General features: G+C 36.0%; 1 protein-coding gene across 1 annotated transcript in view; it reads right to left on the bottom strand.

Moving 5' to 3' along the window:
• LOC135198178 (serine/threonine-protein kinase PRP4 homolog) overlaps positions 1 to 24,859 on the bottom strand; it is a 277,937-nt gene that overhangs the window by 105,198 nt on the left and 147,880 nt on the right. Inside the window, exon 12 of the mRNA XM_064225699.1 lies at positions 17,158 to 17,311. Coding sequence (XP_064081769.1) covers positions 17,158 to 17,311 — 154 coding nt within the window. The remainder of the gene's footprint in view (positions 1 to 17,157; positions 17,312 to 24,859) is intronic.

The following is a 24,859-nucleotide window of genomic DNA, read 5'->3' on the forward strand; positions in this document are numbered from 1 at the left end:
ATTTAAAGATACGTTTACTTTAATTAGTCTATATGATACGTAAATAGTAATCAACTGTTCTTGTAGCCCTCAAGATTTGGCAAAATCGAAGTATCCAAAGAGAGACATTATTCAGTAACTGGAACTTGACATAACGAATTTAATTTGTTCCGTTACATCGTCGTATATCAAAACAGTTGTTATCTCAAAGCATTTTTCCCATTAAAAAATAATGTAATATGTATTAATCCGTTCTAGCGGTATGAAACCACACCTAAACACAGCTAAATTACATATAATATACACAATTTATACACAAATAAACGAGTAATAACACATAATGATAAAATAACATAGCAATGTGATAAATGATAATAAATGTTAATAAAATCAATTAAAAAAAAGAAAGGAATTTTACTTACCACAACGAAAGATAACGTGAGGCCAGCAGGGGGAGGAGGTAGGGAAGGGTGGCAGGGAACGATTTGTTCTCTTTTTATTTACGTATGTACACTAATAACTACGTAATAAACACAAATGAAATAACATTGCTAAACTAATTTTTATTTATTTTTTTAATCAGTTCGTAGTTTAGAAATAATGGTGATGCCTTTGGAAGGTTTTTATAGCTTCCTTCTGCTTGATGATCGTGGATATTGTAGAAGGATTTCGACCATACTCGTTTGCCAAATCGACGATACGAACGCCACGTTCATGCTTTGCTATAATTTCATGTTTTGCTTCCATCGAAATCATTTTCTTGGGTTTTTTCTTATCACCTGCTTTGTCTTTAGCTTTGAGACCCATGGTTAATAATAAAATAGACAAAATAACACGAAAATACAACGAACTAAACAACGACGTGTTAACATGCAGCACCAACAAACAAACAGACGAACGCCATTTATCGGTCGCCTATACAACCAACACTCGTCGCAAAATCGTATCTCAAATATTTCGTTGTATATCAAAGCTTATATTTTCGCAAATTTTCTGTTGTATCTCAAAACGTTCGTATATTAGGGCAATCATATGTCAAGGTTCCAGTGTAATTTTGATCAGAGAGAGAGAGAGAGAGACGCCTTGGCGGCAACAATGGTCTCGGGGATTGACGTAAAGTTTATTTTCTGAACAGATAGGACAGAGAAGTGTTCGTTTCATTAAACGGCCTCTGACTCATGGCAGGAAATGTTTTGTTGATACTAATATATAAGCCTATTTAAAGATACGTGTACTTTAATTAGTCTATATGATACGTAAATAGTAATCAGCTGTTCGTGTAGCCCTCAAGATTTGGCAAAATCACTCCAGGTTGAACATAAAACTTCAAGAATGTAGTGTCATCAGAGGATTACAATAGTTTTTACCTTCAAGAACCAGCATTCTTTTATGAAAATAACTCTAGGTTGTACATAAAACTACAGGAAACAACATGTAGTGTAACCAAAGGATTACAAATAAGGTTTTAATACCTTTTTATTAGTTTAAGACATATTTCCAAGCGTCGTTCCGGCTTACGACGATTTTCGGCTTACGACGCGTCTCAAGAACGGAACCCCCGTCGTAACCCGGGGACTGCCTGTATATATATATATATACAGTGTTCCCCCCGTATTCGCGTTCTCCGGATTCGGGGACTCACACATTCGTGGATTTTTCTTTGGAACCTATCTAGAAATTATTTGCGGACGGACTCGCCCATACACGGAATTTTCCGACGAAAATAATCACTAATTAGTGTATTTTGATGTTTATTTTCATGACAAAATACATTTTTATGATACAAAATTGATTTACTAATTTTTCAATATTTAATTTTGATTAATACTGTATTAGTAAGTTTATAAGTTTAAATATCACATAATAAAAATAATAATTCTCTCTCTCTCTCTCTCTTCTACAAAGATGTATGTTTTTTTGTATGATAAATAAATGATTTACTATTTTCAAATATTAATATTAATTTATACAGCAATAATATCAATTCATTAAAGAAAATACCATAGTGAATTAGTAAGATTTTAAGCTTATAAATTTAAAAAATTATGGAAGAATGAAGGAAATCCCAGTCAGGTTCTTTCTCTAACTCCAGGTACTAAAACTCAGATATACGTATCAAGTTAAGTGACCGGAGGAAGGAAGGCTGATTTGTTGCTGCCATCAAGTGGGCATGAAATTTCCACCCCCCCCCTCTCTCTCTATCTCTCTCTCTCTCTCTCTCTCTCTCTCTCTCTCTTACTGAGATGAGAGATTTTTATGGTACATATATGCGTAATATGTTTATTAATATTTTCAAATAATAATAATAATAATAATAATGTAATTACAAAAATCATATGTGAAAGTATTTTACAAATACTATGATAATCTCTCTCTCTCTCTCTCTTAAAGCGATGTATGTTTTTTGGATAATGATTTACTAATTTTTCAAATATCAATATTAATGTAAACCAAACAAAACTTCTTTCAGTTTTCTTCTGAAGATTGAAAAAGAAACCCACAAATTCAATTTGTAACTTGTTTACTTCTAAGTATTTACATTTAGTTTTTACTCCACACTCGAGTACTTTCAGGCCCTTCTGTGGCCCATTCTCAAGAGATGTTTGGGATGTTAGCCTGGGTCAAGGCCCAGCAGTCTTCTGGAACTTCTTCTCGTTGTGCTGTCATTTATGCGATGGCTGTTCTGGTTTTCTTGAGAGTTGCCAATTCCCTCTTGTCGCTCTGATATCCTGAGCTGATGGGTCAATGGGATTCACCCTTGTGGTAAGGGTGTGGTCACCGAAAGTCTGTTGGGCAGGAAACCTAATCTCCAGGTCAGCAGGTCAATCTTAGCCTCTTTTAATATCAAAGCTCGGCTTATGGGATCTTCTGAGGTAAAACCTTTGTTTCCTTCAATTACTTTAATCTCTCTGATAAGTGCACCTTCTACTACCCTCCTGTGACTAATTTTGTTGCTTTTGTATATAAGCCTACTGTTTTTGAAATCCATCCTATGGTCATTTTCCCAACAATGTCTAGCTATAGCACTCCCCCTGAGAGTTAAGCTGTACTGCCCTTCTATGTTCTTGGACTCTAGTCCTTATTCCCCTACCTGATTCCCCCACGTATCTGTCTCCACAATTATTGCAATTGATTATGTATACCCCCGCTACATCATCTATATTACTGTCTCTCCTTCCAATTATTTTTACACACTTTGTTTTTTAAGGTATTATCGAAGGTATATACAAAATTTATATTGACTTTCTTTCATTTTTGAAGTGATTTGTTTCATTTAGGCATAAAAGGGAGGGCAACTATTTTCTTATTTTCTTTATTCCATTGACCATCAGCTCAGGATATCAGAGCGACAAGAGGGAATTGGCAACTCTCAAGAAAACCAGCACAGCCATCGCATAAATGACAGCACAACGAGAAGAAGTTCCAGAAGACTGCTGGGCCTTGACCCAGGCTAACATCCCAAACATCTCTTGAGAATGGGCCACAGAAGGGCCTGAAAGTACTCGAGTGTGGAGTAAAACTAAATGTAAATACTTAGAAGTAAACAAGTTACAAATTGAATTTGTGGGTTTCTTTTTCAATTAATGTAAACAGCAATAATGTAAATTCATTAAAGAAAATACTAAAGTGAATTAGCAAGATTTTAGTTTATAAATAAAAAGAATTATGTAACCCCTTGTCTTGTTTTTTTAACACTTAGCCAGCTTGGTTGGCTGGGTTCCAAAAACTGTTAAATCGAGTGTTGCCATCTACCGGATCATTGAGTTCTCTCTCTCTCTTTTCTCTTTTGCTGATATATATGAGATCATTTCTGTGGTACATGTGTATGTTTTATTAATATTTTCGCATAATAATAATAATAATAATAATAATAATAATAATAATATAACTAATCTCAAAATTCCCGTGTGATAGTATTTTAAAGAAGTACAATAATCTATCCATTTCACTCTTTTAAATAACGACAACCCTCTCTCTCTCCTCCTCTCTTCTCTCTCTCTCGCTCTCTCTCTCTCTCTCTCTATCTCTCTCTCTCTCCTCTCTCTCTCTCTCTCTCTCTCACGAGATACTAGCATGCGCTAGTGGTAACTCTCGCCCTCTGTTTGGGCTGGAAGTGTATGTATAAGTATGTAGGGCTCGTGCCTTGTATGATAAGGCGCCCCTATGAGGTAATGTTAGACTAGCGATAATCTATACGCTAAGTCGGTTGGTATTGCACTTCCATCTTCAATGGAGTGTCTGGGGTTTTGTAGATCACTTACGAAGTCGGTATTATCTTTACGACGATGTGTTAAACTCATGGTTCGGTGAGGTTCTTGTAGAAAACACTAAGTATAAAAAATTATATATTCTTCTGAAGTTTTACATGGTGAAGATCAGATATGATTGTAACAAGTCTTCTAATAACGATAGCTTGATCGCTTCTGCCAATGATGATGGCTAATCCTATTCCTCTACATGATAAAGCTTAGGTAAAGAGGTATCAGGTCTTCTAATGACGATAGCTAACTCTGTTCTGCCTGTCTACCATCTCTGTTACAAGTTATGAAGGAACAGACAGTAGTTCGAACATATGAACATACTTACAATGACATAGTTCATACGAACACACAATCAAATGAGACACGCTAACAGATCACGTAGGCGGTAGTTGTCTCAAGCAGGGAGCTTGGACTAATGTTTATAAACAATTGAATGACTACAGGTGACGGCATGTTATCTTAGCCTACTTTTATTGTATACGTCATTTTAGCGTCTCTAGTTGATCACATTCCTGCAAGCAATCTGGTTGACCTCTTTAGTTTTAGACTTTTATATATATGGACTAACATTCCAATTTTTATTATGTAAACACTTACATCAGCTCGGTCAGCTACCAAAACCAACTACTGAATATTACTCAAACTTGACTTGCATTTGACTTATAGGAGTGTGATACAGACCTATGTGAATATATATATATAAGTAAATAAAAATTCATTGTGTACATGAATTGATTGAAGTAATAAAATATAAAACAATGATATTGGTAAATAATAGTGATCACGTGATATATAATGATACAGTTTTTTCACTTCATCTCTTTAAGATACTTATGCTACAGAAAATACTAATGTACTCTGATAATTGCACAGAATGAAGATTAACATGATAAAAATCATATTTAACTGATAAAAAATTTCATATATGAATTGATAAAAGTTATTAATGTTTATGCTGATTGATTCGTTGATTTTTATGCTAAATGTTATATATCTGGATTCATTATCAATATACTAACTCATATATAACTGCAGATTATTGGTAAGATAAAATGTAACAGATTGATTATAGGGTACCTGAATTGTTTATACATATGTATTATGATTAATATATGTGCACTTTAAATAGATTCCTACTGCGTACACGCAAAAATATATTTAGATTCTGTTATTTATGATCATTATATAAGAGATTCCTATTGCGTACACGCAAAGATATATTTCGACTGTTATTTATGATCAATTATATATAGGATACATGATACTTTATATATATAGGATACATGACCGAGGTTATACTACTTCACTTTTAACTAGCGTTCGAACAACTTTTCGTCCATTACACAGTTCCAGACAACCACCTATAGCCAATGAAACGGCCTTTTTCAATGGTTAAAACAAGGGGAAAATTTGCCTGGGCGGGTCCAACGTTCCATTTTGCGCTCATACTTATTCTCTGCATCCTAAGCTACACGATTCCGTTCGCGATGAAAAAAAAATCATCCCCAGCACGAGTCCTTCGCCAGCAAAGTAGAGTTGAATATCCTTCGGGTCGTAATTGTCGGAAGTATGTCCCTTTTGTAGTCGAATTCCGACAACCGCTGGAGCGTTCCGCATGAAAACGAGATTAACGACGAGATACGGTGTCGGTCGAAGAAGTCCATGAAATTCCTTTCACATTGTAGGCGGTTGTTACTTGACTGTAGTCATCCGCAGCGACGAACGATTTTTTGAAGTTGCGATGTGAAACTCTCGTACTGCAGGATACTGTAACCAGGTTCCATTAATCAGCCTGCAAGTGAAATTATACTTGTCACAAGGGCAAAGTAAATTCAGACGACATCCAAATACAGGGGAGGGAAGAGAGCCATTTAGACCAGACTTAACCCACATGAATTCGCTGATATTTTGGAATTCAAAAGAGTCCGCTGTACAAACTTTTTTATCCATGGCATTAACAATGAGTGAACCTATCCAGGTCTATGATGACTGTAAAAATATCCATAATTATAAAAAATAAACAGATATCAATACTAATCCCAAAGAAAATTCGATATTACTGGTAGTAAGTTACTAGACAAAGAAGTGTGAAACGGAGCTATTTGTAAGATTGCCAGGCAACATAAGAGTCAAAGAGAAGATTAATCATGATTCTGTATTTCTCTATGCTAACTGAAATTAAGTTGTGATAAAATCTGATCCTATGTGCCCTAACAAAAGTTTCATATTCAATTTTCTCGCGCGCATCCTCTGAGGTTAATATTAAAAACTTTATTAATAGGTAGGAGATGCAACGAAAAAAAACCCACTATGTAACTAATTTCTAAATAAACTTTGGGTTTTTCAAGAAAATGTGACATTTTCCCATGAATGTTTTACTTGAATTATAATAGGCTAATGTTGCAAGTAAATATTTCATATATACATATCTTGATACTTCTAAATGTCTATGAGGTTCAGAAAAAATTAATTCATTTTGTTGTTAAAGAAATTCTATTTGCTTATTTTGTTATTAATTTTAAAATGATTGCAACTCCTTAGCTAAAGTTGCATTGCACACACCGATAGACACTTGTACCTAACGTCTGCCTTGCCCATGAGAAGTTCGGGCTAAGCATTCCTTTCTCCAGTCAATCTGCTTTTGCAAGCAGAGACGACACACAGATGAAACCTGTGTAAGCAGATTATTGAGGTTAAAAGGAACAAATGCTGATACGGCAATGATGACGTCGTCACTTGGCAGGAGATTGCTCTCAGCCAGCTAAGAGTTACGTTACTTGCTATAATAAATACGACTTTAGGATAAATTTTTTGTTTTTTAATACTCGACCCACATGAGAAGAATGTCTGAAAAAAAAAACAGTACCAAAATTGAACAATATATTAGTTTCATGTTGGAAAACTGCATAATTGTAATTATGTTAAATTAAATATTCCTTATTCAAACTATATGCAAAAAGGTTTCCATACAAATTCTATATATATTATTAGCCCTGTATAAGATTCATATAGGATTATTTCATAGATAACATTTTCACTTCTAGACTTCCTGACTTTAAAATCTCTTTTATTTTATTTTATTTATTTATTATTATTTTTAAATTTTATTTATTTATTTTATTATTAATTTTTTTTTCATTGACTACGAATATAAATCACCGGGAACAGACAATATGTCAGTAGATTTTGGATATGTGTTTGAACTTTTAGCTTATTTGTCATTACTAAAGCGTTAAGTTAGAGTTCAAATCTTTACGCATATATTTATTTGGATATTTATTATCTATGGTTACGTTTTGCTTATTGATTTTATCGTGATTCTTTTTTTGTTTTATTATAATTTGTAACCCTTCCGACTTCTTACGGAGTGTATTATATTGACTCCACTTGTATCCATATTTATTTTATTTTTTTGATATTTATTTATTTATATATTTTTTTTTATATATTTATTTGATAAATTAATGGTTGGCTTGAATATGTGGAAAAGTGTTCTAGCGGCGTACCGTATAAGGCTACTTGCGGCATCAATTCTATAGATACAAGATATAAATGATAAAGGTATTCAAAACCGCGAGAACCGCTATAATCCAGTTCGGATCCAATATCACGAGTTGTAACTCGTAAGACATTGACACTTCCTATTTAATTATCAGTTATTCTACCAAACCGATTGACTCTGGGTGATAAAATATATTAATGGTTTTCTTAATGGAAAGGAATTCACACAACGTGTTAAGGAGATTATTATTGATTTACACCACCCGAGTCACAGATTATTATGTGTTGAATTCCATATTTACTGATTTAGCACTCATATATTCGTAACGCACTCCTTGCGGTGTTGTTTTTAGTGCTATTAATTCTATATAACGTGTCAAGGAACTATTAACACTAAGAAGTGTTTATTCCCTCTGTCAGACTCGTAATTCTGTTAATAATTCTACGTATATTCTTTCAAGGATTGATTTGGCACAGGATAGGCCCTTAACTGACAGGTGTCTTAGTGTGTCCCTTGTTTTCATGACACGTGTTACAATCAGTTATGTGTTTCTTTTTATATTGTAAGCATTGTAGGCCAGTAAACAGTGATTTGGCTTTCTGTGACATAGTAGGGAACCCTGGATGACGGAATGCAACCAGTTTATGACGATTGGTATGAAAGAGATTATTATTACTACCTGGTCGTAAGTCATCTGCTGTGTTCTTCGGGTTTTCCTCGTCACGGACCTACATATAAAATTTCATTTGATTACATTATTCTGATACACATACTTTAAATATACTTTTGCTTTAGGGTTTCTGCTCGAAGTGTTTATTGGTTTGCTTAGCACTGACCCTGTTTCCGTTCGAAGTGTTTATTGTTTGGTGTTTATTGCTGCTGACTCTGTTTCCGTTCGAAGTGTTTATTGTTTGGGTTATGTCTGTTGACTCTTGCTTTGTTCAGTTTGTAACAGTTCTGCGCTCCAACCCAGATATGCAATGCTCGCGATCTCTTGGGTTAAGGAATTTTCTTGTTTAGATACGGTTTTAACAATAGGCACGGATGTTTCTATATTTTTTTGTCTAATTAATGGTTCTTTGCAGTATGGTGCGGGATTGCGGGATAATGCGTCAGCTATGATATTTGCTTTCCCAGGTAGATATCTTATCTTGGCTCCAATAACCTGAATGATCATTTGTCACCGAGTTCCTTTTGGACTGTGATTAAAGCCTTTGAAAAACTCGGTAAAGGACTCATGTTCAGTAAGGACTTTATCAGGATAGCCATAGATTATGAACTTAAAATGTACTAGTGTTAAAGATACCTAGCCCTTCCTTGCTTATTACTGCATATTTACTTTCAGAGGGCTTTAGTTTACGTGAATAAAAAGCTATAGGAAAGAACTGTTTATCATATTGCTGAAGTAGTATCCCTCTTACCCCTTGGTCTGAGGCGTCTGTTGCAATAAAAAAAAAATTCCTTATTTAAATCAGGGGTTTTTAAGTTAGGTAAGCTGCATTATTCCGCTTTTAAGATATCGAACGCCTGTTGATGCTTTTTAGACCATAATAAATCTACGCTCTTCTTCGTAAGATCTGTTAAAGGAGCTGTCATGATTGAAGAGTTACATATTTACATACGATTGTAATACCCACTATTGCTCAAAAGTGCTGTATCCCCCTTTTATGTTAATAGGTACCGGAAAGTTATGAATAGCCGACACCTTACCATGGATTACTTTAAGACCTTGACTAGACACATAAAACCTAGATAAACATGTTCGGTTTTTTAAAAACTCACATTTAGATATTTTACTCTGAGATTATTTGTCTTTGTCTCTGTAGCACTAGCTCTAGTTTATGTGAATGTACTTCTAAGGTATTAGAAAGGATTACAAGATCATCCATATAGGCATGTAGGTTATCCCCTAAAAGTCTCCAAACACTATATTGTAATTGGGGTGCAACGTAAGCCGGAGGCATACGTAAAAATTGATAATGTCCCCTGAGTGTGCTGAAAACGGTGTATGAGGTACAATCACTTAGGTAATGGTATCTGGTAAAAGCATTTAAGTAAGTCCAAGTTGGTGAAAAAAATTTATTCTAACCTAACAGAGATAAGATGTCGTCGGTACATCGCACTGGAAACTATCGGGAGTCGTTTCCTTGTTTAAGCGACAGAATCTACGCAGATACGCCAAGTCCGATCATTTATGGCATGACGTTTGAGGGAAAATTATATGGGCTTATTTGATTTCCTAATGACTCCTATTACTAACATTTTTCAACTTCGTCATTTATCTCTATTTTGAAATTCCATTGAGAGTCTATACGAAGGTACGTATATAGCTTTATGTTTGTCCTTAGACCGTATTTTGTGTTAAATTACATCCGTTTTTTTTTTTTTCCAGAGATCACTCGCTAGTGGAGAAACTTCCTGGTATTCAGGTAAAAGATAAAAAAAAATTCTGCTGAATCACCTCTGCTTGAATGACTTTACGGATATTACTTTAGATAGATTATCAGAGAGATTCATCTACGACTGGTTGGGCGGGATTTAAAAATTAGCAACAATAAAAAATGCGATATTTATAACTTCTGTATCCACGATATGTATACTTTTAGGGCTTTGTTCGCGGAAATCGTTATATTTCAGAGTGTCGGGAAGGATTAAAATTTCATTTCCCAGCAAAGTCTTTTTACACGCACTAAGGCATTCGAGGGTGCATGCTTCTTGAGATTTTGCGTGCAAAGTGCGACTGCGGTTGTGGGAGAATTCTGTTGGGTCATTTGAACAATGTTACGATTTATGAGACAAATGTATAGTTCCTTTATATAAGTTATTATTTGTTTAACTGTCTCATTTTTTTGTTCAAACGGATTTCAATATGTTTGAAGGTTTATAGGATTTTCCTTTGATAAACACGCCTTATTTTTCAGGATGTAAGATAATATTTTGTATACCCCTAGATGAATCTTACAATTACACTAGATACAGATCAATGTTTTTTATAACTAATAGAGGTATCTGTAAACGCTCGCTTATCCGGACTTCTCATTAGGGAAGTTCGAACAACAGACGGTGAGTCCGTAAATATAAGATATTACGTGTACTAAAGAAATAAAACAAGATATTCTAATTTTTACGGCGCGTACAGTTGGGCTTAATCCACCACTACTTATAATAACTTACGTATTAAAAAAAAAACGAAAACCTGCTCTGATTACTTTATACGGTCGTGTGTTTCATAGGAAAAATCCTTTTTAATTCAAAAAGATATCGGTATCGCTTTTCCCCACTCTGCTAGAGTCGCTTATTGTGTGGAATTTGCTTTGCTTTGAAAACTTCGGCAGTTTTTGACTGACCTTGACCGCTTGACTAGGTGACACAGTCACCGAGTTGTTGCTTGTTTATTCTGAACGGGCTACTGTTTCTATTTTCTTTTGTAATAATTAGGATTCCTTCTCTTTATTACCATCGGCAACGTATTGTGTTTTTAGCATTATGTTGCTGGTTACGTATAAAGCAATGAATGACGAACTATTAGGAACTGAGCGATTACTAATAAGACAAGTTATCACTACTGCATACAATATTAACTGTTTGTACTTCATTCTTTGCTAAAATTTGAAATAGTGAGGGATCCTGGTCAGCGCATTTAGCCTGATGAAAGTTTTTTACAGACATGTTATTCCTTGCAATCCAGCCATATTTTAAAGTTAAGTTGAGTCATTGAGGTTCGATATTTTATATAAATCAAAAACTCAAGGCTAAAACTGCGATCGGGACTTTGCAAAGGAGCATTTATTGTCATGACCCGAAATAGTGTTACCTCTAATTTATCTAGATTTGTTTGTACGGGTGTTCCACTTGTTTTTGTGTGTTTTTCTAATCACTACGGTGCTTAACGACCCTATCCATGCATCTGTATAAATACAGACGTCCACTGCGTAAACGCATATTCACTGTTTAATATGATTTGTTACGTAAGGGATTAATAATCACCCAAAATGATAAAATTAACATAGTATATGATTATGATATTTCAGTAGAACTTCTGGAAACAGACACTCAAAGATAAAAACTCGCAGTAGCGAAATCTCAATGATGTAGATAATTTCTGTAAAAAAGTAAGATTAATAATGTCTCGTAACTTCAGCCACAGGAATAACGAAATTCGACCTGTAAAGGAAACACTCAAAGTTACTCCAAATGAATAAAAAAATTGTACTTAGCTTGCTTTTGTGGGAAGTCACGGTGTTCCGATAACGACACATGGCCTTGGTCCTCCTTCTCTATTTAGCGGATGACCTGGTTTGGCTTCAGTTTCCCCCGTGCGCGTTGTTTCGATGATTCGAGCCCTTGAAAGATCCGATGCTGCAGACGCGTTCGGTTTGTTTCTTGCAGTGCCGGAAACGCTCACTAACGATGTTTTCTTGAATGATTCTAATGAGAGACGAAGCTTGCGTTGTCGTAGGAAAAAGACACGTCGGTTTTGTTTTCTTGAAGTTATTCACTAAACAATGATACTAAGTTGCTTGAAGAATCTGTTGCTTTCGTCGTCGTTGAAGAGTTCTTATTGTTTTCTGAAGTCGCCACTAACGATGATACTATGTTGCTTGAAGAATCTGCTGCTTCCGTCGTCGTTGACTTCTTATGATACATGATTTATTATTCTGGTTTTTCTTCGTAGGACGTTGTAGAGTTCTTCTGGTACGCTGGCCACCAATATTAGGGCTCGTGCCTTGTATGATAAGGCGCCCTATGAGGTAATGTTAGACTAGCGATAATCTATACGCTAAGTCGGTTGGTATTGCACTTCCATCTTCAATGGAGTGTCTGGGGTTTTGTAGATCACTTACGAAGTCGGTATTATCTTTACGACGATGTGTTAAACTCATGGTTCGGTGAGGTTCTTGTAGAAAACACTAAGTATAAAAAATTATATATTCTTCTGAAGTTTTACATGGTGAAGATCAGATATGATTGTACAAGTCTTCTAATAACGATAGCTTGATCGCTTCTGCCAATGATGATGGCTAATCCTATTCCTCTACATGATAAAGCTTAGGTAAAGAGGTACAGGTCTTCTAATGACGATAGCTAACTCTGTTCTGCCTGTCTACCATCTCTGTTACAAGTTATGAAGGAACAGACAGTAGTTCGAACATATGAACATACTTACAAATGACATAGTTTCATACGAACACACAATCAAATGAGACACGCTACAGATCACGTAGGCGGTAGTTGTCTCAAGCAGGGAGCTTGGACTAATGTTTATAAACAATTGAATGACTACAGGTGACGGCATGTTATCTTAGCCTACTTTTATTGTATACGTCATCTTTAGCGTCTCTAGTCTGATCACATTCCTGCAAGCAATCTGGTTGACCTCTTTAGTTTTAGACTTTTATATATATGGACTAACTTTTTCCATATTTTTATTATGTAAACACTTACATAAGCATATCTTTATGGACATTACTACATTTTATGGTAAAATAATAATATACAGTACTAGTTTACAAATAATATTACGTTTAATGAGATTAAACAATAACAATAACATTCTCTCTCTCTCTCTCTCTCTCTCTCTCTCGCTCTCTCTCCACTCTCTCTCTCTCTCTCTGCTATTGGCTGTTTATATATTTCTAATGGTAAAATGTTTAAGATTACTTTAAAATTATATTAATAATACCAATTCAATGGTATATTTGATGTAGGATAATACTTTAAGTAGACATTTGGTATTTGTGATTTCACATTCCATTGTTCCCTTTTAAAAAGAAAATGGATGTCTCAAATAGTAGCAGTATGAAAGAAAACGTGCATGACTGAATACTTATGGGGAGACTGAATTATTTTCACATACGTAACTAAGTCATTCAGTATGTACATAGTACGTATGTATTTATGTATAAACATAAAATGTAAGATTTACTTAAAATAGTATTAATAATATTTCAAAGATTAATATGAACCATAATAGGATATTTTATGTATATTTGATGAAGGATGGTCTTTTTTAGGGATACTTTGGTGTTTGCATGTTCAGGATAGTTTATGAGCATTTTTAGAGGGGGGTTCCAAACATTCACGGATTCTAACTATTCGCGGGGGGGTCTGGTACGCATCCCCCGCGAATACGGGGGGTCCACTGTATATATATATATATATATATATATATATATATATATATATATATATATATATATATATAGACATATATATATATATAGATATATATATATATATATATATATATATATATATATATATATATATATATATATATATAAGATAAGCTGATTTGGTAATTTTGAATAAGCCTCTCTGTGATACTCTGGAGTCCAGTGAAACCTTTATAAGTGATTCTGTGTGTATGTGCGACAACACAAGTCAACCGCCAAAGACGTTATAAGTTGGCATGGCTTTGGCAGTTCAAAAGAGTGCCAAGCATCTCTATGTCCCTTCTTGTTTGACTCTTGTGTCTAAGGAGCCAGAACAACCAATCAGCTTCTTGCATAACAATGCTGTGTGAAGGGGGCATTTGAAACAGGCAGTACCAGCGGTCAAGGGCAGCTCATTTGCCGGTCCCATACAGGACAGACAGGGTCGAGATGAATGCCCAAGTGCCCTGCAGTCCCGACGCCGTTGGCCGCCACAAAGACATGTCACCATGTAGTGTCAATACAGTCTAACCTGCCTTCTGGTTGTGCATTAGTATAGTTAATATAATAATTACAAGTAAAGGCCACCTGTGTGGCTAAGAAGAATATACCTGGGTTAAACGTTCCCTCGAATATTATTTTTGCTTGTCCTACATCACATGCATGTGAACTTATCTATATCTTGTTTTTCCTTCATATCCCGAACCCACAAATGACCAAGATCAGGTTATATAATTTGGTGCCAATTGTGGGGTACCATGAGGTCCTTGAGGTCTTATAAGGTCTTATGAGGTCTTGTGAGGTGTCAAACAAACGTTAGTGCTAAATCATTTTAGGTGACATACAGTGATATGAAGTGAAATAAACATGGAGACAAGAGGAATTTCGGACAGCGACGAGGGAAATGGTAAATCGAACGAACTGTATAAAAACAGTTATGGCTAAAGCAACCAGCAGAAAAGTGGTGAACAGTGCTATGAACAGGGATAATAAATCGAGTAACTCTACGATTTTGAAATGCACAGTGCTAACCAAACAGACAGTGACAATTTTCAGTTACCGTCCCCCAGGAACAGAACTGCAGGTAACCGGGGGCTGCCTACAGATTTTTATGAGAAAAGTAATTCACAGTGTACTTATAACATAGTACGTAATGTTCTATTAACCCCATTCCAGGTTAGGCCCCAGACTCAGCATAATAAGCATGCACTCTCTCTCTCTCTCTCTCTCTCTCTCTCTCTCTGAGTAATGTAAGATGTATTTGAAATGATATTACTGTAGAGAGTTTTTGGATAATAGAACATGTTGTGCAATATTTAAAATATTTGCAAATTATTTTCATTTTATTCTCCAGTATACTTTTACTGGAAAATACAATGAAAATAATTAGCAAATATTTTTAATAATGTACATTATACTCTATCATCAGAAACTCTTTATAATGTCATTAATTTCACATATGTACATCTTACAATACCCTTAAGAGAGAGAGAGAGAGAGAGAGAGAGAGAATCATACCTATTATGCTCAGTCTAGGGCACAACCTGGAATTAGCTTAATAGATACATATCTACATTAAAATTATGCTGTAAATCATTTTTATCATAAAATTCAGTCACAAACACAATATGAAAAATAATATAATTAATGAATAAATAGCATTGATCTATGAAAAAAGTGAATTAGTAATAATTTTAGAGATACAATACGTACAAAAAATCTACAAGTTAGTGAAAGTTCCCCATGGAAGAATGAATAATATGTTCCACAAAAATCCACAACAAAGTGGACCACGGAAATGTGAAACATGTAAAATCGGGGGCACTGTAATACTACTGCAATGTTATATCTTTTTTTAAATGAACACTGCAGACAAAGTTGGTTGAAGTCAGATTAATTATTACACAATGCCTGCCATTTACTTTAAATGGCCACTGAAACATAACCAATCATGTAATTATGGCTATTTTAATATCTGTAGACGTTCAAACCTTAGAGATCACCAGAATTTGCTACTTGTGAATCTCTACAGTATATGGGGATTTTCTGGTTGGCATATATCAATTTCAGACCTCCTTCACCATTGAATGGCATTGCAAGGATGAAACAATCCTAGGCAGACTTTGAACCCAGATACAGTCTTCTCTTTGATGACAAAATAATCTCTTGTAGATATTTAACAGCAGAGGTTGGTCATTCCCATGTTCAAGATTTGTTAGGAGCTGCGACCACCATCACAAACCTGCAACTCTACGATCTCCAAAACATCTTTATGAACTTCTTCTCTAGCACTAGCGCCTTCTCCCAATGTCGTTCAAGAGGCAAACAGAAATTGGCTTCTAAAAATCCTAATACCACCTGCACATCACCCTTGTAAACAAACAGTCAACCTCATCCAGAGATCAGCAAACAAGAAAAGGTCTTCACTTTTATCATCTGAGAGACAAAGCTGGGCTGTCTCCAGTTTGCTTCAACAAGACTTCAACACAATAAACTTAAAACATTATACTTATCTAGTTCAAAATTCACTTGAAGATTCACACATTCCACATGCAGATCCTCAACACAATACCAAGAGACTGAAATAGGCACACAAACCACGCAAATAATATTGTGTACAACACTGTATCTCTCACAGCAGAACACGTGCCCTATTACCTCCATAAGTGCTTGGTTTTAAAAGATTCTGAGTGCAATACCTGTCAGTCAAAAGTCTTGATACATAGTATTTTTGAGGTGAATATCATAATGATTAAATCAATGTTAAACTCATGCACACAAGGACTACTCTACCAATACATTGCACAAATTATCATTATAAAATGACAAAATTTTTAAATCAATTTGTATTTTTCATAGCCAACAAACCTGAGGTCTTAACAATAGTATAGTCTTCTAGCGCTAGCTGGAAACTGGTAAAAACAATAAAAAAAATTGTAAAACAAGGACTCTGTGGTATCTGGTAACTCATGCATATACAGGGTGGATGTTTGGTCAACGACCAAGCTCGAACCCCGTAAAAAAACTACACATAAAAAGACAGGAAAGAACAAGGTGAGATTTATATCTCTTAATTACATAGGCAGGTTCAAACACCATAGTACTTAAATAATTCTTGTGAAACATTTTGGTATAAACAGAGGCAATGATATTTGTCATCAGGATCTTCTTTCAACATTGCACTAATAACATGAACAAATTACCATTATAACAAAAACACTGTGCATAAACAGAAAGGAAAGAACAAGAGGAGACTTACTTCTCTTAATGACATTGACAAAGGTTCAAACACCATGCATAAATGATTCTTGTGGAAAAAATGCCGATATAAACGAAGGCAATGGTATTTGTCATCAGGATCTGCATCATTCAACGTCTTCAAGATGTTCAATTCACGTTTACCTGTCTTGTGCCTGGAAAAAATATTGCAATTACAGATTATTTTAAACTTGCAATAAAAAAAAAAAGCTGACAGTCAGTGATGGACCATGAGACCGAAAAAAAAGAAAAACAATAGGATGATGGTTGGTTACTTATTAAGAGCATTAAAACTGCAACTAAACTTTCAAAAGATAATCATGTTATGAAAGTAAAGGTCCATACAAAAGAAGCTGCTAAATAAAACACACATAATTAGCACCTAATACTTTCCAAGTACTTCAAACTCTTTTAACATTTAAACATCCCATAACAGATAAACTTTTATTATCACCTCTTCAGGGGATACAGAGCATCTGAGAGGCTGCTGAGATTTATTAATTAAATAATATTATTTCTGGTTTAATTTAAATCTGATTCTCTTGCAATTGACTTTTATCAAAAATTTTAGAGAAAATTTGTAAAATTGATAAAGAATAATTCTAAAGCAGATTTGTTTCCTTGGAATCCAGAAAGACTCAATGCAGGATATTTGATATTCTTACATAGGATACTATTTACAATTTTCCTTAATTAAAATTAACAGCAGGCCCATAGTATACTAAAATGTTCATCACATTTCATGGAATGAAGTGAAAGAAAAAGGTTGGTATAATGACACACTAGCATTGTAACAATATGCCACCCCTTGCCCCACTTTCATTAATTCTCCTTTGCAAGCTAGTATATTTACAACTACCCCTTGTTATAAACTTTACTGTTTACTGCACAAAAAAAATCCTATCTATCAGCAGTTCCAACAGCCTTGTTTTTGCCTTGAAAGTGTAGCTGGCCTGGTTCCTTACCCTCTTGGTCCATATTCTTGGTGCAGAACCTCACTGATCATTAATAATGGAAGGATGTTTGCCTTCTTTGCTGTGGCAATTTAAGACCTTATTTAACCCCCGGTGAATTTGTTGAAGTTCTCTCCAGGAGAAAAAATTACCTTTGGATATCTTTCCCTTGCACTGTCCCTCCATTCACAGTTTTTGTATGTAAATTTCATGCAAATTTTTTTTTTAACAAATACTGTAATTTTCTGTCCTTATTTTTTAAATCTCCAATTTTCTATGAATGAGTACTTGAAACATACCTCTGAGGAAATAGGGTATGTTAAAGATTCAGGAAAGGAAAAGGGAAAAAGGAGCACAGTTAACATTTTCATATCAATCCTAAGATTCATTACCTCAGGACTATGTAGGTTGAATCTGATATCATGGCTGTTACACAATGTGATGTTGCATTAATACAGAGATAATCTAATTCTGTTGATGTACATAGTAATAAGGTTGTACTTTGGGGGAAGAAATTCAGTGTGATATCATTGATCCCTTACATTCCTCACTGTGTCAAAATTCATGGATTTTTTAACACACTACATAATACATAATACCCAAATATAGTGGTACCTTGCAAACCTCGGAACCCAAACAACTCTCAACTTCCCAGACAACTCTCAACTTGAACAATCAGTAGGCAAATGCTCTGTCTGAATAAGAAATTGCTTGGTTGCTCAGTACTCAACAAAAAACATGAACAGCTAGAACATGTATGAGAGGAAACATGTCAAGCATGCATTTCCCGACCGAAACAAAGGGGGAGCAGTCAATTTACCCATAATGTCACTCATTGCACAACTCTACTAAACTTTTTCTTTTTTTATGGAAATTTTATTTTTATATCTCTAGTGCAAATAAGTCACCATGAGGCCTGAGCAAGTTAGTGATGAACAGCAAAACAAAAAGAAATAAACTACTGTAAACTGATTTATGGAAATTCAGCTATCAAGCCAAGCACTGGGGAGGGATCTTGTGCCCATTTAGCACTAAAGACAGTGAAGAGAAGGAGTTTGAGTGGTTGGACAGCAAGATAAAGAGATTTAGGTAACAAAGGATATGAAGTACAAGGATTTTCAGGTGGAGCTGGGAGATAACCCCATGAATGCACTAATATGTGATAGTTACCATGGTTAGACAGCAAGGCTAAAGAAAGGAAGCCAAAATGGAGGTAAAGAAAAAGACTAAACAGTGAGCTAGGGGCCATGGGACACTACCACCATCTTTTATTAATGCTAGTAGTGCACCATGTGAAGTGCATGGTCAGCACTTTTCCCGAGAAGAAAGAAAAATGGATAACAAAACTCATAGCAAGATCTGAAAGTGGTATATGCTTCACTGATTTGGCTAAGGAGTTTCCTATGCCAAATCCACAATCTATAGGTTACAATGTGAAGAGGTCATCAAAGGAGCTATGTTGCTACAGAAAAGATACAGAAAAGAAAATTGTTACAAAGAGGCCACATACAAATGAAGAGTTTGAGAAATTTTTGCAAATTTGAATGAATGAAAAAATGACAATTTTAATAAATTTTTATATATATACTTACCAAGTAATTACGTAGCTAATAGTTTCATTTATTCGCAACAGTTTAGATTCAAATTTCACAGCATTTACACCGATATTCTGTGTATGTGACACCAGTCTCGCCCCCTAGCAAGAGGGTTACGAAGGACTTGGCAGACAATACTCATTCTGTTTATGCTGATGTCCACCAGAGGGGAGGAGGGAGGGCTCCAATCATGTAATTAAATACTTGCAAAGTACATATGGAACTGTTATTAAAAATGTAATTTTTATTGAAGTAACTTACCAAGTAAATACATAGCTGATTTCCACATTCATAGGAGGTGAGATACATGGACATATTCTGCTCTAAAGCATTAAGTCATGTATTGAATCAGAAAAAGAAAAGTTGCCAGCATTGAAAACAATGCTAGTCGTTCCTTGTTAGTTAAGAGAGCCTGCAGTAGAAACAGCAATAAAACTGAGGGCTGCCTCTACTCGAGGGGGAGCTTTGTAGCGGACTCTGACCGCCACCAAAGCATAGCTAAAAGTTACGAAGCCATGGAACTATCCAATGGCTAGCAGAAATTTCAAGGTGACCCTAGGCACAGTACCATAATAAAAACAACCAGATTATGTTGTCACTTACACTGAAGTAAAACCACAACCCATCACTAGAGTGTTGGGTACACCGGGTACATTGTACACTCCTGACTCCCAAAACTTTGACACTTCACTACAAGATGAAGGTCCAGACAATAGGAGAGAATCCTGTGTCCTTCCTCAATACCATGCCAGTACCTCAAATTAGCAGGTAGTACTGCCAAAAATTTTAACACTTAAAAACTCTCAAAATCATGAGCAATGAAGAACGATCATATTAACAGGAGGTCAAATTGGCCTAAGATATAGACCTTGAAAGCTATTGAGGTGACACTGTTCTAACGTCTTTAGCTTTTGCTAAAAGGAGGCAAATGCTTCTCCTAAATCTGAGTGTCACTCAAAAGATAAAAGTCCATTAGGGTAAAGGACAAGATATTATAATCAGAGGACGAGACAAGTTCTTGCCACAATACCCTGGGTTATAATTGGTCTGGGATTCTGGTTTTCTAGGAAATACCAGACCATCCAGCCTTGCAGAGAGCTCTCTATTCCTCTTCAGTGCAAGAGAGCACTTTAATGCTCCTAGAGAATGAGGTGATGCCAGGTTGTACAGTGTACCCCCCGTACTCGCTGGGGATGGGTACCAGACACAACCCCCTCCCCAAAATACCTAGAATCAGCAAATATATAGAACCCCCTCTAACACCATCCCACATCAAATATACATTAAAATATTAGTATCCTATTATACAGTACATATTAATCTATGAAATAATATTACAGTGGCACCTCATTTGTCGAACGTTTTCTTATGTTGAACATTCCATTTTTCTAAATAAATTTTTTAGAAAATTTTGTATTGTTTGTCGAACAAATACTCGTATACTTCCAACTGACCATTCATCTTGTTTATACTTGCATTAGACAGCCTACTACGTCCTCCAAGAAAAAATGCATTAACTTTTTTTTTTCTTTACAATATATAGCTTAATGATAACCATATTTAACCAAATAAATAAAAGAATAAAGCAATTCAAATATAAAATTCAGCATAGAAGATGTACAAATCATACGTCACCACGTTAACGTCACGCACAGCTAACCTGATGCTGAGAAGGAGAAGAGAGTTAAAATATTACTGTAAATATGTAAAAGCAATAATAATTCACATAAAAAAGGAATTTCACAATAAATTAAACAATGATAAAATGACAAATTTTTAACCAATTTGTATTTTTCATAACTTACAACCCTGAGGTCTTAACATTAGGATAAATACTCAGCCCCAGCTGGAAACCGGTAAAGTTTAAAATAATTGTGTACGCAAGGGACTATTGGCATCTGTGCTTGGTCACGAGACATGTGGAGCCACCCACATACCCCTCTTTAACTCATGACCCCGTTAGTTATTCCTTCCAACCCAGGTTAGTTGATAGAGGGGTGGTTAGAGGTGGGCCTTTGTATGTTAAGACCTCAAATTGGAAAAATCATTTGTTCATATACGAAACAAACCTCAGTCTTGACATTTGGATAGACTTACTTTTGGTGGGAGGTAAGTACTATTAACCAACTGGGAGTTCGCCACCTTTGATCAGTTTTCTGAATACCAGAATTCTACGAAACAACTGACCAGTATTTCAGAATCTAAGACATATATGAATATAATAGAGTCAGACTTCTGGGTTCTATGAAATGTCATACTTCATTGCGTCCAAGGAAGATAAGAAGATCTGTTCTTCGAACAAACCAATTCATCCACTCATGTAGGTTTGTTATCATTCCTCTCCCCATTGCTGAAGAGAGGAATGTCCCGCTACTGATAGGTATCTTACTGATACTAACCCTAACAATATGGCTACTTCACTCACCTGTATCTTGTCCGCATCAGTTTATGATGTTACTCTCTTCTTACTGCCCGAAGTAAAGAAGGAGACAGAAATTTGAAAAGGAGAGGCCAGTTACCTCCTCCATTTCACATTTCATACCATCATCTTAGACAAGATACCAACTGATCCGCCAGGGATGCTGGATGAGTTACACAATTTGTTGAGCACCCACCAAAGGACCCAAGGAAATTGTGTCCAAGGACCTCTGGGCAACCTTATTTATACACAGGAAATTGAAAGTGGTTTGTCATAACAATGAACCAACTCTCAAATTTCACTGAACAGACAGAAATCTTAACATTGCTCAATTTGAGCTTCAATACAGTCACAGACCAAATGTCACGATCATTTTAACAGATATGTTCTTAATTGCCAGAAGGCACGTATTCCTCTGATGACCTTCTCTTCTGTATGACCCCATTGGTACAACTTGACAAAAAGGAGTAGGCTTGACCGATCGCCTCTGTTTGGCCTGTTCCTTTACGTCTACTACCTTTATGTTCTAGGTGACGTAGTTCTTTCTATAACCACAGAGTACTTTGACAAGTCAAAGCCAGCCCTCCTGAAGGTCTCTTACTCATATTCACACCATACTGAGCATGACTAAGAAATGCATGTCATCATGACCTGTGCTGCATTGACTCATTATCTTGGATTCTGGGGCAAATTGGAACTGTTGTTCCTAACTACTTTTGAGTCTACTTCCAAAACCTGGTTATTGAGTACTCCCTCTCTACCAAGGTCAGAGGAAGACCACCATCCACGGTCAGTTTCCTGGAATGTGACTGATGTATGTGCCTGGTGGTAATCCATCAAGTCTACTCTGATACAGAGTATGTTTTCACTTATCAGATCGGAGTTCTTATGTGCCCCAGCCAGTTCACTGCTCCTGATTCATCTGAAGATTACTCAGTGTGAAGTGATATTCACATGCCCAATCACCCGTCCAATGTGTATCACCATACATGTAATTACAGAGACTTCCCTCTGTTCTGACAACATCTCCACAAGATCATTGTCTACTGACAGAATGCCTTTAATGGACAGAAACCTCCTCTATACAGGCAGTCACGGCCAAAGAGTCATTCTGTATATGTGAGCCGAAGATCTTTGGAGTCGTGTTACATCTGGGGTGACACTCCACACCCAATATCTTAAAACTATTAGTTTGAAAAGGGATACTGGGCAAACTCCAGACCTTGAGATATTAATTCTATCCATCGGTGGTGCCTCTTCCCCACACGAACCTTGTAGCGATGATTGTGCTAAGATAAACTTTATCAGTCACTCATCTTGGGTACTCCTTAATTACTTGAACCCCTCCTTCTGTTCGGGACATGGAGGAACAGGTAGAACATGAAATTTTCATTATTAAAATTGAAGTTTTATTGTATACTTACCGAACAATTATAGAGCCGTGATTTCCACGAGCGGCAGGATACTAAATTCAAATTTAGCGCGTCGGCGTCGCCAACACTGGTGGTGATGACGTCATCTCCCTCCACTCGCGGGAGAACCAGGTACAACTGCCCAGGTGAATCCAATTCTTTCTGCCCGTCCGTCCACCTAAGGGGAGGAGGGTGGGTATAATCATAATTGTTCGGTAAGTATACAATAAAACTTCATTTTAATAATGAAAATTTCATTTTTATTGTAGTGTCTTACCGAACAATTATAGAGCTGATTACACATTTATGGGAAGGTGGGATTCAGTGGACCACTAGTATTTTTAAATGGTTACATTTATTGCAATACCAGTAAACACTCAAGGTGTCTGTTGTACCTTACCTTGTAAGAGAGCTACAGCAGACTGATACTGCCTCTGGTCGGTGCTCTTCTTACTATTGTAGAGGAATTGGAATTTGACCAAAGTTAGCCTCTACAGGAGTGGAATCCTTCCGTAGTTCAAGCGAGTCAAGGCTGACTGACGGAGGATAGTAACAACAAAGATTGCCCTTGCCCTGGGCTAAGACCAGAAATTCAATTATACAAAACATTTGTCACCAACACCAGATTTAAAAACATATATACCCAACCATTGTAAAATCTGACCTAACAGACTGGTGAGTATCCCAGGTACTCAGTACCCCCAGCTTCCCTTGAACTCGACAACCTATTCAAGGTGAAAAGTTAGCATAGAGGTGACGACCCCTGTGCCGTTTCTCCCAACACCATGCCAGAAACCGCCACCGGACCTAACGTTTTACAATTCTCGAAAACCGTTTCTATCTCTTTGAGATAATGACTCGCAAAAACCGAATTCGATCTCCAGAACGTGCTCTGAAGAATCGAAGCTAAAGATAAATTCTTTCTGAATGCTAAAGAAGTTGCCACTGCTCTAACCACGTGAGCTTTAACTCTCAGAACGGAAAGATTGTTGTCGTTCTCGGACTGCGAGTGAGCTTCCCTGATAAGCTCTCTAATAAAGAACGATATAGCATTCTTAGAAAGAGGACGAGAGGGATTTTGAACCGAGGTCCAGAGCTTAGAAGATTGTCCTCTAATACCCTTAGTGGCAAACAGATACTGCTTAATAGCCCTGACTGGACATAAGAGCCTTTCTTCCTCCTCATGTCCAACCAAATCAGATAAGTTCCTTACCACAAAACTCCTCGGCCAAGGATTAGAAGGATTCTCATTTTTGGCTAGAAAGGTCAAAGATACCGAAAATACAGCACTGCCTTGAGAGAAACCGACTCTTTTGTCTATAGC

This window comes from Macrobrachium nipponense, chromosome 21 (genome assembly GCF_015104395.2).
Source record: "Macrobrachium nipponense isolate FS-2020 chromosome 21, ASM1510439v2, whole genome shotgun sequence".
NCBI classification, from domain to species: Eukaryota; Metazoa; Arthropoda; class Malacostraca; order Decapoda; family Palaemonidae; genus Macrobrachium; species Macrobrachium nipponense.